Raw genomic sequence first — 14,711 nt, forward strand, 5'->3', positions numbered from 1 at the left:
TCTTCTCTTGGTCCTGACGATACTCCTTATGCCTTTTTGCGTCACATGTCTGACCGTGGTTTTAACTTTTTATTAAATCTTTATAATATGATTTGGCATACCAGTGACTTTACATCTTGGGCTGTGGCAGTGATTCTCCCATTTCCGTAGCCTGGGAAAGATAATCTCCGGGCTACGAACTACCGTCTTATATCTTTGACATCCTGCATTTGTAAAGTGATAGAAAAAATTGTAAATGTAAGACTCATGTGGTACTTGGAGAGGGGGAATTACTTGTCATATGTACAGTACGGCTTCCGAAAGATGAGGTCTACTACTGATGCTCTTTTATCTCTACAGTCTTCCATTTGTGACGCCTTCGCTAATGACCATTATCAAGTAACAGTGTTTTTTGACCTGGAGAAGGCCTACGTCATGGCTTGGTGTCTTGGCATTTTACAGTCTTTGTTTAATTTGGTCCTTCGTGGCCACCTTCCTCTTTTTATCAAGCAGTTTTTATCAAGACGTTTTTTACGGGTTCGAGTGGGGAGTACTCTCTTTGAGGTTACTGCTATAAATGATGGCGTTCCACAGGGAAGTATTCCTAGTGTTACATTATTCGCAGTCGCCATAAATGGTGTTTTCGATACACTACCAGATGGCATTCACAGCTCTTTATATGTTGATGATTTATGTATTTCATTTGCTCCTGCTAGGATGTCATTGATTGAGCTGAAGCTCCACCTGGCGACCAATAGGGTGTTCAATTGGGCCAACATGAACGGTTTTCAATTTTCCACCTGCAAGACCGTAGCCATGCATTTTTGTTGCAACCGTGGTGTCCATCCAGACCCGGATTTATACCTCGCCAATAGACGCCTCTCATGCGTGGAGGCGACTCGATATCTTGGCCTTTTATTTGACAACCGTCTCACCTAGGTTTCTCATTTCCGTTCTCTTATGGCGTCTTATTGGCAAGCATCCCTTCTTCGGGTTTTAAGTCACACCTCTTGGGGTGCGGACATGGACACGTTGCTGCTGCTTCACCGCACACTCATACTTCCCAAGCTGGAATACGGCTGTGAGATCTACTCATCCGCAACGGATGCACGACTACGCACGCTTGACCCCGTTCATCATGCTGGGGTCTGCTTGGCTACGGGTACATTTCGGACATCTCAAATACCTAGCCTTCTAGTGGATGCTGGTTTCTTACCGCTCGACCTCAGGAGCCAGTCTTCAATGCTCCGGTGTTGGTTTCGCACTCACCGTCTTCCCGATTCTGTCCCTTGTCTGTCAATATTGCGGGACTCCCTTTCGCAGGCGTATGCCACTCGACCGAATCTGCCTAGACCTTTTGGCCTTCGAGTGACAAAATCTTATGGCGGATTTATCTATCGACCCCACTCTTGTCCTTTCCGGCTCCAACGAGTTGGTTATTGGCAGCTTCATGTTGTGTCATTATGCCCTCCTGCCATTGATGATAAGAAGGATTTACTGCCAGCTCTGTCCCACACTCGGTTTTTAGAATTTTTTTTTTTTATCCATTCAAATGATATTCCTGTTTTTAGTGATGGTTCCAAATCCGACGCCGGCGTCGAATTTAGTGTTCTTTTTCCCTCTTTTTATCGGTGTGACAGCCTTCCTTCAATGACGTCCGTTTTTAGAGCGGAGCTGTCTGCCATAGTCCTAGCTTTACAGATAATTTTTACTCTCCCTGTTTCGTCTTTTACAATTTTTTGTGACTATAGAGTGGCTATATCTACTTACCAGAAGAGGATTTCGTGTATGGTTCTGTTGGGTCCCTGGTCACGTTGGTGTTCCAGGGAATGAACAAGTAGACCGCCTCGCTAAAGAGGCAGCAAATCGCGCTCCATCTCCTTCCCCTGTTCCGTTTCGAGATGTATTTTATGTAATTCGTGTGGCGGTTGCAGCAATTTGGCAGAGGGGATGGCTATCGAGGGGCGCAACATCGAAAATGGGAGAGATTACTACTTCCTCACTCCCTCTGTGGACATACATCTATGTTCGGGATCGCCGTTTACAGACTTTATTGGCGCGACTTGGTATAGGTCACATGTACCTTACACAAAGGTACCTCCTTACCAGGGACCCTCAACCTTACTGCGATGACTGCCTGGTGGCGCTAACGGTTCCGCACCTCCTAGTGGAGTGCCCTAGTTTGACTGACTTAAGACACTGCTACCTCTACCGCTTTCGCAATAGAGATAGCGGTGTCTATTATATCTCAAAGGTCCTTGGATCAGAGTGCCTGGCCCAGAGCCATGATGTTTTTCGTTTTTTGGGAGAAGCTGGCCTTCTCCCAAAGCTGTGAATTTTGTTTGATTATATTATATGTATTTTAATATTTTATTACTTTTATTGTATACTCTATTTTAGTTAGTTTTGATTTCAGAATCTTACTTTGTATTTAGTTTTGTAGTTTTTAATTGCTTTCTTTTTTTTTACAGTCTTTTTTTTATTTTACGATGTCTTTTTAACATTTCGTAGCGGCGCCAAATGGCCGCTGATGTTGCGGCGCCTTATTTTATCCCTCCCCTCCCTGTGTTTATTGTTTTTTTTCGGCCGCAGCCTTAACTCGCGGCTTAGCTCCAAAGTCGTTAAGCATTCTCTCACCCTGATCTGTGGGAACCTCTCTAACAACAGAAACTGACTGGGCAGAAATAAATTTTGTACCTTTCTCTCGTATCGGGATAAAGAAGCTAGGCTTCTGGGCGTCCCCATTGCCTGAAAACTCTTTCCTTGATACTTGATGACATTACTGTTAGGAATTATTACCATACGGTTGGATCTTATAGACATCAAACCCAGAAGGCCATCTGAAGGCAACCCGAAGTTTGATGGTACGTAAAAGTCCAAACGCATAGTTGAAGTACCCTTACCCAAGTTTACAGGGAGACGAACAACACTCAGAATATCTAGTGGGTCACTAGTAACTCCCTTTAGGTTAAGGTCATTTGGCATAAAACGATATCTCCCACCATGGGACACACACTTCAGTGCTCTATAAGTCCTTTTGGACAGCACATTAACAGAAGCGCCAGTGTCCACGGCAAATGATGCCTGTACTGGCCCGAGTTTTGTTTCTCGGGCCATAATGGTAGACTGACTGCAAGCGGCCACTAAAGATGCGTGAATATCACTGTCATCGGTCGCATGTGCAGCCTGGTTAGTTCTTTGACTTTTAGCTACCTTGGTTTGTTTTTTGCGGGGCGCGAGGCTTCCCCTTACTGAGTTCCCCTAGACTCTCGACTCTGCCTCCACTTGGACTTTATATTTACTAAAGTGAAGCAGTCTTCCGTTGAGTGTCCATGACACTCATGGAACAAGCAATAAGCATTTTTGTTTTTGTTGATCTCACTCTGAGCAGCACTAGCCGTCCGGCGCGATGCAGGGGCATCTTTAGTGCGTGCTGGCTGTTGCTGGAGATTCTGGTGTTCCGCTGCGGCAACAGCTTGTTTCTTATCCTTCTTTCTTTTAAAGCATTTAAGCGCAGAGTGCCCTTCACGCTGGCAGTAGTGGCAGGTAAATTTTGGCTCGCCTGCCGCTGTCATCGCCGCGTACGAAGTAGAAGGATGTTCCTCCGGTGCTGTTTGAGCACCCTGGGTTAAAACAGCCAAGCGATCCGCCACTGTAGAGGCAGCACAATGAGCGTTACCACCCCTTTCTGCAACTTTGGTTTTTAGGTTCAGTGCAAATGTATGCAAAGTTTCCGTAGGTTTATAATCTAGAGACAAAGCACACATCCTACAGTTCTCCCTTATAGAGTGCATAAACACCAAGAACTCCAGAAATTTATGGACATCTTTTGCAGACATGGAGTCTCCCTTCATCCAACTATTATCCTGTAGGTATTGGGTGAAAGCAGTGGCGATGCGGTTTCCTGCTGTTTGTGCCTGCCATATATTAAGAGAAGCAGAGGTTTCCAGCATAGATTGCACCACATCACTGACGCCCTTCACCAAACCGTGCTTTAGATTATTCCCAAAGGTTTCCAGGAAGTTAGTTTTAAACTGTTCATAGTCCCCGTTTTCTGAAGGATCTGTGAACGCGCTTGCTTGCATCATCAGAGCAGCTTGCGATCTTGGCTGTAAACGCGACCGCAAAAAGGAAATGTTGTCTACTTCCTCCGTCATTAAAACGCGTGCCTCATTACATTTTCGCAGTGACTAATGTATTCACGGGCTGAATATTCAGGATCTTTTTCAGAGAATGCTCGCACCTCAGCTACAACAGGCAAAACCTTAGTTACGGAGTTAAACATGTGCGGGGTTATGAGTCATGCTGGTAGGATTTTCTAAAGACTGAGTTACGTCAGTGTTAACAGAGGAAGGAGCAACTCTACGGTTCGTGTTACCACTTTTCAAAGCACGAGAGTCCTCATCAGTGTCACTACTTGTAGTATCCTCAAACTGATCTCCAATTTCCTCAGATTTCGGTTTTTCAGTTTCCGCACGTTTCCCAGCACTCAGTGTGTCTAATTCCTCGCACAGCAAAGTTAACTTTATTTATTTATTTAATTAGTTAAGTTAATTAATTATTTATTTATTTGAGTTTGTTTATTTGTTATTTTCTCACCTAATACCTATAGTATTGCTTCGGCAGCCGCAGTTGGTTACATCTTCTGCGTTATCCCTCGCCACTCGGAAGACCTTGAGAGGCTGAGTAGGCTGGGGATGAAAGGTGCCCGGTCCCGTGGACGCCCCGAGGTTAAAGGAGTTTTCCTCCCAGGCAGCTCAGTTCATGAGAAGCCAGCCACGCCCACCTCGACGTACCACGCCCAGTGTACCGTCAGCGTTTGAAGACGTACCACGACCTCCAATAACAGTCGAAGTGTTAAGAAGACACAGGCTGAGTTATTTGTTCTTTAGCCGCCAGGCGACAATTGTGTCGAGAAGTAAGTGCGTAACTCTCGAGAGTGTGAGTGTGTGCGTCGCAGTAAAGCCGCGCGTTACTGCCGAAGAGGACAAATATGTCCTCTTTAGAATACATGGTCTTTACTCTACGGATATCAAGTGTTAGAGTTCACTCGCTTTTTAGCTTTCGAACGGCACCTTTGCTTACAGTCGAATAGTTGCCGCTTCTTAGTGGAACCGCGACACTGATAGAAGGTGAACGCATGCCGGAGGCTGCGCAAAGCACCTACCTTCACTGCAGCATGGATGTATCCCCAGATAATGTACAATTATGACAAAATTTCCTGTGATAAAGGCACACCTAAAGATCATATTTACATCCTAAAAATCCTAATATCAACCGTTGCCAAATATTTGTAGTGGCTTGTTTAAAGGTAACATTTTTGTCTTATCAAGCAAATGAATACTATTATGTAAATTGGCAATATTTTCGTCTTCGTTATACTATTGATATATGTTTGCAGTGATATGCAGACAGTTTTGTAATATATTAAACTTGGTTTGATTTACACTATAACACCATAGATATGTCATTAAAAACAAGGAATGATAAGTAATTAATCTTACAAGATCCTCTGGTTGTTGCAGTATTACTGCATTCTACGGACAAAATAAAACTTCAAGCCGTACTGAACGGCTGGTGGAAACTTTGTTGGCTACCAGTGATGCCGAAGTTAGCGGGGATGAGTGTCATGAAGTGGATGAAGCGTATGTTCTCCACACTAGATGATATGTTAGATATGCAATTTTTTTTTTTTTGTCTCAGGTTTGTTATTTTATTTGTTCTTACATTAGGCTAGAAAAAAAAAAACATGCAAAAGTATATGGATAGTCACGTATGTGAGTTTGTATGCATATTTAGGTAGATATATATGTAGGCATAAAAAATAACTATATATATATATATATATATATATATATATATATATATATATATATATATATATATATATATAATCGGCAGACATATATACTAATTATAGGTATATAGATAGATAAATACAAACAAACAAAGTAGACTGCTTCAATCGTATATATATAGAAATCGGCAGACATATATACTAATTATAGGTATATAGATAGATAATACAAACAGACAAAGTAGACTGCTTCAATTGTAATGATCAGACAGACAAACAACTCGAAACTCAAGGTAGAGGTGGTCATGATGAATGGGAAACTAAAATTGGGGACACTAAAATGTCAGCTGTTAAGTGAATGGATACTAATTCAGTGTGTCTTGTATCATCATTTACAACATCATGGCCAACAGAGAAATGTTCGAGGTACGACAAGAAAACTAAAGAGAGAATTGAAATCCCCAGGCCCAATATTGTAGCAGATTATAACAAACATATGGGAGGTGTTGATTTGTGTGATCAATTGCTTGCTTACTATAGAATGACCTTCAAAGTGAAGAAATACTATCAGAAGCTTGTATTTCACTTATTTTTCATGACTGTCGTAAACCGTTGGTTACAGTACAGGCGATCACAGCAACTAATGTGGGAGTCCCATCTCGTAAGCAGAATAGTCTCTGTGAGTTCAAGCTAAGACTATCAAAGTCTCTGATGTATGGTGGAAAAGATGTGACAAGAAAAAGAGGAAGACCTTCAAATGCTGTAGACAGTGCCTTTGCTCAGAAGAGGAAAACTGGGAGAGCCACCAAGAAAATTCCAGAAAAAAGACATACGGCAAGGCAATGTGGAACATTTCCCTGCTTTCAATGCAAAAAGGGGCACATGCAAGTTGCTAGGCTGTAAGGAAAAAGTACATATGTACTGTATGAAATGCAAAATTCACCTATATTGTTATGCAAGAAGGAACTGCTTCTATGATTTCCACACAAAATGAAGTGGCACAAGGATTGTATCACCCCCCCCAAAAAAAAGTCAATTTATGGATTTTTTTTTTTATTATTATTCAGAGATGTGATATTAGAACACTAATGTTCAGTACAAACATTAGAGGTCATTCGCATAATCGTTTTCTTTCATATAAGGCTTAATAATATAAGAAATCCTAAACTTACGAGTATATGTAATACTATTTAGACAACGAATTTGCCATAAGCCTGAATGAGCATTTCTGTCTTCTTTATGGATTGTCCTTATAATTGACCAATATGAATGAAAAAAAACGTGCCTATATGTTTATTTTGTTTTTAAGAGAAGGATGATATGAAAATTTTTTTTCTAAGAGCTGAAAAATAATTCAGGTAGTAAAGGGTTAAGAGCGAAAAAGAAGGGGGAGAGTACTTGTTGTGGCAGCTACCAACCACACAGCGCGAGTCAGCAGGTGGAGTCAGCGTTTCTTCTCACTGTCCGCTCTCCACTACCCTCTCACTCCTCGGTTTCCCGTATGAATTCGTTCAGAAGGCAAGTTCACAACGTTTCGTTTTGTCTCACAATCACGCGTTTCTGTAATTACTGAGTTTCCTGGGTTATTTTAATGTTCCTCAGTGGGTCATCCCAAAGCTGTAACACCATTTGTTAAGCGTTTCGGTTGTATGAAGCTTAACCTTGTTTGATTAGCAGGCCCACTGTAGATTCTGTAGGCCTACATCAAGTTTATTGTTTTGATTTACTTTCCAGCCGAGCGGTTTCACTGGTATTTCTAGAGTTTCTTATCAACCCAGGTGTACAAGGAAAACTCAATTTATAAAAGTTACTATATTATGTACAAATTTATAGGTGCTGTCCCCACGCCACGTACACGAACTTACGGCAAACGTGTTTTAAACTCGGGAAAGTGTTTGTAATGTCACTGAGTACACAGAGTCACTAAGTTCCCGCAGCACAGTTCAGAGGCACACTTACTTGACACACACCCGCACTTCCCAGTCGCCGGCGATCTTCCTTCTGCGCGGCTGCCCGCGCCCACCGCCGCCCAGCCTCCAAGGTGCTGACACAGGGCGTCTGTCATGTGACGGGGAATTTTCCACTGAGGTGTAGCGTGTCGTGCATTACATTTATTTCTCGCTGGTAGTGATACCTATACTAAAAGCATCCTACCCATAGAGACTACATTAATTTGGATTAGTTATCTGAGACAATCATGAATGCAACGAACCCCAAGTTAGTTATATGAAATAGAGAAACTCTGCAACCCCTGTTGAAAGGAAAAGACGAGGTCAGCAGTTCTACATGTTGCACCACATTACGAGAAATTACATCAGATTCCTATATACTTATGTACAATGGGTCCTACCTATCCTAGGGCGGTTACACTGGTCCTCGGAGGACGAGGGTCAGTCCTACCTATCCTATGGCGGTTACACTGGTCCTCGGAGGACGAGGGTCAAGCTGGACTCCACTTTTTGACACAGCGGGTCCACGAGGGACGGCTGTGACAAAATCATCGGACGTCTCCATGCTAAGACCGTCCTCATATCAAAAAGCCCGATCTGAGACGGAGGGCGTCACAAAAAGCTGGACAGAAACTACTGGAGGTACCATTGCAGAGCGGTCCCTAGAGGACTCACAATCATGTGCACCGGGAGAAACCTTAGATTGCTTAGACTGAGCAAAATCTATCGACTCTCTAGCAATCCCCCGACAAAAGGGAGGGATGGATGGATTTTGAATAAGGCGCCACAACAACTAAGGTCATTTGGCGCCGCTTCAATAATCTAAAATATCAAAGTAGTTAAAAACAGTTAAAACAATACGGTAGGTAAAAACTAAAAAGACAATAAAACTAAATAAAATATTAAAATACATATAATAAAATAAAAATAAAATTTAAAGCTTTGGGAGAAGGCCAGCTTCCCCCAAAAACCTAAAAAACGTCATGGCCCTGGGCCAGACACTCTGGTCCAAGGACCTTTGAGATATAATAGAAGTAGCGGTGTCGTAACTCGATCAAACTAGGGCACTCTACCAACAGGTGCCGCACGGTGAGCGGCACCAAGCAGTCATCACAGTAAGGTTGAGGGTCCCTGGTCAGGAGATACCTTTGTGTAAGGTACGTGTGACCTATACGAAATCGCGCCAATAAAGTCTGTGCAAGGCGATCCCGGACATGGGTGTATGTCCACTGAGGGAGTGAGGAAGTAGTGATCTCTCCCATTTATGAGGTTGCGACCCCCATTAGCCATCTCCTCTGCCAAATTGCTGCAACCGCCACACGAATTACATAAAATACATCTCGAAACGGAACAGGGGAAGGAGATGGAGCGCGACTTGCTGCCTCTTTAGCGAGGCGGTCTGCGTGTTATTCCCTGGAACACCAACGTGACCAGGGACCCAACAGAACCCAACACGATATCCTCTTCTGGTAAGTAGGTAGAGCCACTCCAGGGCTGATAAAACCAATGGGTGAAGAGAAATAAAAGAAGAGAGAGCAGTAAGAGCATTACGAGTCACAAAAAAATGTAAAAGACGAAACCAGGAGAGTAAACATTTTCTGTAAAGCTAGGACTAAGGCAGACAGCTCCGCAGTAAAAAAAGGATGCCACTAAAGACTGCCAGACCGATAAAAAGAGGGGAAAACCACACTAAACCCAACGCTTGCATCGGATTTGTAACCATCATTAAAAACGAAAATATCATCAGAATGAGTAAAAAAGTATTCTAAAAAATGTGAGTGGGACAGGGCTGGTGGAAAATCATTCTTGATATCAATGGTAGGAGGGCATAATGACACAACAAGAAGCTGCCAATAACCAACTCGTAGGAGCCAGAAAGAATAAACAGGAGTGGGGTCGATAGATAAGATTTGCGACTGGAAGGCCAAAAGGTTTAGGGAGACAAGGTCGAGTGACATACGCCTGCGAACGCGAGTCCCGTAATATTGACAGACAGGGGACAGAATGAGGAAGACGGTGGGTGCGAAACCAACACCTGAGCATCAAACTCTGGCGCCGGAGGTCGATCGGCCAGAAACCAGCATCCACTAGTAGGCTAGGTATTGAAGATGTCAGAAATGCACCCGTAGCCAAGCGGACCCCAGCATGATGCACGGAGTCAAGCGTGCGTAGCCGTGCATCCGTTGCGGATGAGTAGATCTCACAGCCGTATTCCAGCTTGGGAAGTATAAGTGTTCTGTGAAGAAGCAGTAGTGTCCCTGTCCGCACCCCAAGAGGCCAGGAGAAGAGTCATGACACTGGGACAAAGCAGTTCGCAACTCGGAGGCAGAGAAGGGGATTTTATAAGACTCCCCTCCTGTGGAAGAAAAATTTATGCTGAGAGATTCCATTCTCTGGCGGTGACGTGCGCCCGGGGCTGCAGGATGCCTCCGGGAAACACTGGCAAAGTGCTCCTCGAAGAGGTCGGCGATAGTCGTAGGGTCTGCTACCGTTCGCCCAGAAGACAACAAAACTGGTGGGGAATGAACAGAATACTTCCCAGCAAATCGGCGGACTTTGTTAAAGACATAGGCTTTCCAAGAGGCTCTTTGTGCCTGTTTCAAAACGAGACGGGCCCGAGCTCGGCAAAGCCGAAAAGCTTCCAGGCACTGCGGGTCCCCACGATGTCGCCGGAGCTTTAGTGCATGCGGTGTTCCACCAAGGAACGGGACGCTTAGTAAAGCGACCGGACGTCCTAGGGATTGTCTAAAGCGCTAATGAATATAAAAAATCGGTAAAATAATCAGCAGCCTCAGCACAAGTAGAAAAGTCAGCCAGTGGACGGATAAAATAGCTAAGGTCTATGGATCGAGGCCAATCTGCCTTGTCTAAAACCCAGCGTGGGGAGCGGGACTGTGGCTCCGAGTTCAGAGATTGAAATAAAATCGGAAAGTGGTCACTACCGTGTAAATCCGGTAGGACCCGCGAAATAAAATCAAAGAAGGAATTATATGTACACAGAGAAAGATCGATAGTTGTAAAAGTCCCAGTGGGACTGTGGAAATTAACATCCCCAAAATTTAAAATCTTCAATCCCTCATCCCCAATAAAAGAACTAATTACAACCCCATGAGGATTACTAGCACCTTCATCCCACAATGGGTGACGGCCGTTAAAATTTCCCAACAAGAGGAAAGGTGGAGTCACCTGACGCACCAGGACGTCAAACTCACCCCTGGAGGCAGGAAGGCGAGGAGGGGGATACAAACTGCAAATAATGTAAGATCGTCCCATAAAAAAACTTTAACAGCAACCTCCTGAAGGGGAGAGTTGAGTTACAAGGGGACAACAGGTATGTCTTGGCGGATAAGAATAGCTGTGCCACCGTGGTGGCCCTGGTCAGGGAAAGGAGTGATAAAAAAGGCACGATAGCCAGGAGGACTAGAATAAGTACTATCACCTAGCATATTCTCTTTTAGAGCTACACAAGCTAGAGAAAATTCCGACAATAAAGCTCGGAGTTCCCCCCACGAGGCGCCTCTACAGTTCCACTGTAGAAGCTTGAAGATGACTATTTAGGTGCAGTGGACGGCCGAGCCTTTTGAAGGGTCTGTCTGTGACTCACCTGACTAGAAATAATCAACCGACGAGAAGACACCGGGAGTTGTGATATGCCAGGTCGTTGGACCGCTGCCTTTCGTCCTTCCGGTGAGTGATGCGAGCCATCATCACTCCTACCGGTCATCGGAGGACCGGTCATCGGACGTCTCCATGCTAAGACCGTCCTCATCATAAGAAGCCCGATCTGAGACGGAGGGCGTCACAGAAGGCAGAAACTACTGAAGCTACCATTGCAGAGCGGTCCTTGGGAGACTCACGATCATGTACACCTGGAGAAACCTTAGATTTTTTATGCTGAGCTAAATCTATCAATCCCGCAGAACCACGGTCAGTCCCTACAAAGGCTTAGGCGATGCAGGAAGCAAATGGACATCCATTACATGGGTTACCTTAATCATATCCGGATTATTCCTGTCACTTCTTACAGATGACTCAACTGAGTCGTCGGACAAATGGGCAAACCTATTAGTCAGATGAACAGGACCACCCGCCCCAACACAGCGAGAGGTAGCAGGAGGAGTTGTCTTCGGACCGGCAGACTCAGCTGAAGAGCGAGCGGCCAATGAAGCATAGGAAGTCGCACCAGTACCGTCTTCTGGCGGTACAGAAATTCGCGGCGGGCTCTACCGAGATTGATAAACTGAACATTAGCAAGCTGTAAAATGTCCTGCTCCAGGAGATACCTTGGGCATTGCCTGGAACGTACCTGGTGAGCATCACGGCAATGGAAACAGTAAGCATCAGCAATGCAATGCTCCTCAGAATGTGTATTTAGTGCAGAGCAATTACCACATCGAGAAGCTTCCTGACAGGAGCTTTCGCCGTGACCGTACCCATAGCAATAAAAAAACACTGAAGAGGGCGAGTAACAAAGCGCTTAACCCTAAGGTTGAAAGGACCGAGTTAGGACACATACCTAGTGTTTCCTCTTCAGGAAATTCGTAAAGATCCTGACTGTACACACAACCTTTACTGTAATTAAAGGTGGGATGTGCCTTAATAGTCTCAAACATGTTGTTAGAAGGACATGGTAGATGTAGCAACATCCTTGCCTGCGTGACATCTTTAGCTCCCACTAGCACCCCCTTACCATACTTCTTGAGGTTTCCCTCAGAATCGTGCCGATCTCTTTGGACAGGTACTGGGAGGCATGGATGAAATTCCCACGCCCATTTCTACAGTACACAAACCAACGTGGAGGCGGGATGTGGCGAACTTCTGGAACTGAATTCTCTAAGTAGCTTTTAAATTTGGGATGTAATCCATGTCACTCTCTGAAATATTACGTGAATGGAGGAATTCAGTTTTATAGCCAGAGCAGGCAAGGGGCAGAGATGTTACATGTTCATAAGCCAGGCGGGCTTCATCACATGACAGATGGAAAGTCTTTATCATAAACAAGTCGAATGCGAAGAACCGTGCCATACACCTTGAGAAGTGAGTGCAAGGCGTGATAGGAAAATTATGGATTAATATTTACCATCAAAAGAGAGTCATATGCCGCAGAAATGCGTCCCTCAGAAGAACTCCCAGAACAGGAGACTGCTGTGGGAGACCCTTGTGGAGAGGAATCCTTCTTCCTACTCAGACCTGAAGATGACGTCTCGTGGGCCAGGTCAGCCACCTCATGAGAAACTGAATGTTTTTTGTGTTTTCATATATAAAAAAAACAGTAACACAAAATATTAGCTCCAGGGGCAAGGGAAACCACCTACTGGGACGACAATGGGAGCGAGGGCTGGCTGCCGTGGACGGGGTACCTCGTCCCCATGTGGACCAATCGTTTTAAAAAAAGGCCCCACATGATGCAGAAAGTTTGTCCACGACAGAGCTAAGACCCCACCCACCCTCCAAAAGCATCCCAGCCTGGACACCCAACCATCCAGCACAGGACGGCCGCTATTGGGCGATCCCTCCAGCGGGTAGCTCTGCTGGTCCACTGGCAGCCTACGTAGGAACCATTTAGTCTGGCCCCTCACTGGCGACCTAACTAGCATGTGTAGCCCTCTCCCCCTCGAAAAGGCAGAGCAGGGGCCTAAGCCCCCTCTAGCCTAGCTCGCCAGGTCACAGGGGCACGCAAGCCCCCACACCACGACAAGGCGGTTCCCATGTGGGGGGGACCAAAGTGAGGGAAGGAAGGGGAAACACCAGGGGGTCAAACCAAAACGTGAATATTTATCGTGGGGAAGGCTCATGAGACATCCTTTGTGCTCGGAGTCGACACAACGTTAGTTAGGGAGGTGGCGGAGCAGTGGATAAGGTGGTGAGCCTGGGATCGGGCAGATGTCCACGCATAGATTCGAATCCCACCACATACCGGTTAGAAGCTCTGCCATTTGTTGAGTGGTTTAAAATTACCTACATGTAATCATGATACCCAGGTTCTAGGTTTTTTTTACGCCACCGATGCGCTTGGGTGATGATATTATTTAAGATGGGTGACAAAATGAAGATAAACAACTACCGCCCAATGTCCAGTATCCCAGCATTTAATAAAATATATAAAGAAATAAACGTTCTCAGTTAATGTTTTTGTTTTTTTAATAAATAAATAAATATATATATATATATATATATATATATATATATATATATATATATATATATATATATATATATATATATATATATATATATATACAACAACTTCCTAGTTAAACAATAACATAGTTTCAGCAGTCAACAGTTTTTGAACTGTATACGTTTGTATACGTTTGGAGGAAAAGTATTGGCATCTTTATTGATTTATCGAAGGCATTTAAGAACATAAGAACATAAGAAAGGAGGGAAGCTGCAAGAGGCCGCCAGGCCTATACGAGGCAGTTCCAGTATGCTTGATCTACCTAATTCCATCTGTCTTCCCCATCCATGAATTTATCTAACCTTCTTTTAAAGCTCCCTATTGACTCAGCTCTGACTACCTGCCCATTGAGATTGTTCCACTCATCAACCACTCTGTTTGAAAACCAGTTCCTTCCAATTTCCTTCCTAAACCTGAATTTTTCAAGTTTAAACCCATTATTTTTGGTTCTGTCCCCGCTACTGATCCTAAGAACTACATTCATGCCACCTTTGTTAAAACCCTTATACCACTTAAATACTTCTATCAAGTCTCCACTCAACCTACGTCTCTCTAAGAAATGCAGACTAAATACGTCTCTCTAAGGAATGCAGTCTATTTTTTTTTTCCCAGTCTCTCTTCATAAGGTATATCTCTCATTCCATGTATCCTTTTGGTCATCCTCCTTTGCACTGACTCCAATTGAGCTATGTCCTTCCTGTAATGTGGGGACCAAAATTGTACCGCATAGTTAAGATGTGGCCTGACCAGCGCCAAGTATAATTTTAATATTACTTCAGGACTCTTGAAACCTAAAACTCCATTC

The 14,711-nt window shown here is 44.2% G+C and overlaps 1 protein-coding gene across 1 annotated transcript in view; it reads left to right on the top strand.

Annotated features, from left to right (window-relative positions):
- Nucleotides 1–4,262: 4,262 nt before the first annotated feature.
- The window catches only part of LOC123500402, a gene marked incomplete at its 3' end in the record, with an annotated part of 41,324 nt that continues 30,875 nt past the window's right edge, over nt 4,263–14,711 (top strand). Inside the window, exons 1-5 of the mRNA XM_045249123.1 lie at nt 4,263–4,287; nt 4,606–4,785; nt 6,399–6,615; nt 7,714–7,817; nt 8,136–8,165. Coding sequence (XP_045105058.1) covers nt 4,263–4,287; nt 4,606–4,785; nt 6,399–6,615; nt 7,714–7,817; nt 8,136–8,165 — 556 coding nt within the window. The remainder of the gene's footprint in view (nt 4,288–4,605; nt 4,786–6,398; nt 6,616–7,713; nt 7,818–8,135; nt 8,166–14,711) is intronic.

This window comes from Portunus trituberculatus, unplaced genomic scaffold (assembly GCF_017591435.1).
Source record: "Portunus trituberculatus isolate SZX2019 unplaced genomic scaffold, ASM1759143v1 PGA_scaffold_221__1_contigs__length_155387, whole genome shotgun sequence".
NCBI classification, from domain to species: domain Eukaryota; kingdom Metazoa; phylum Arthropoda; class Malacostraca; order Decapoda; family Portunidae; genus Portunus; species Portunus trituberculatus.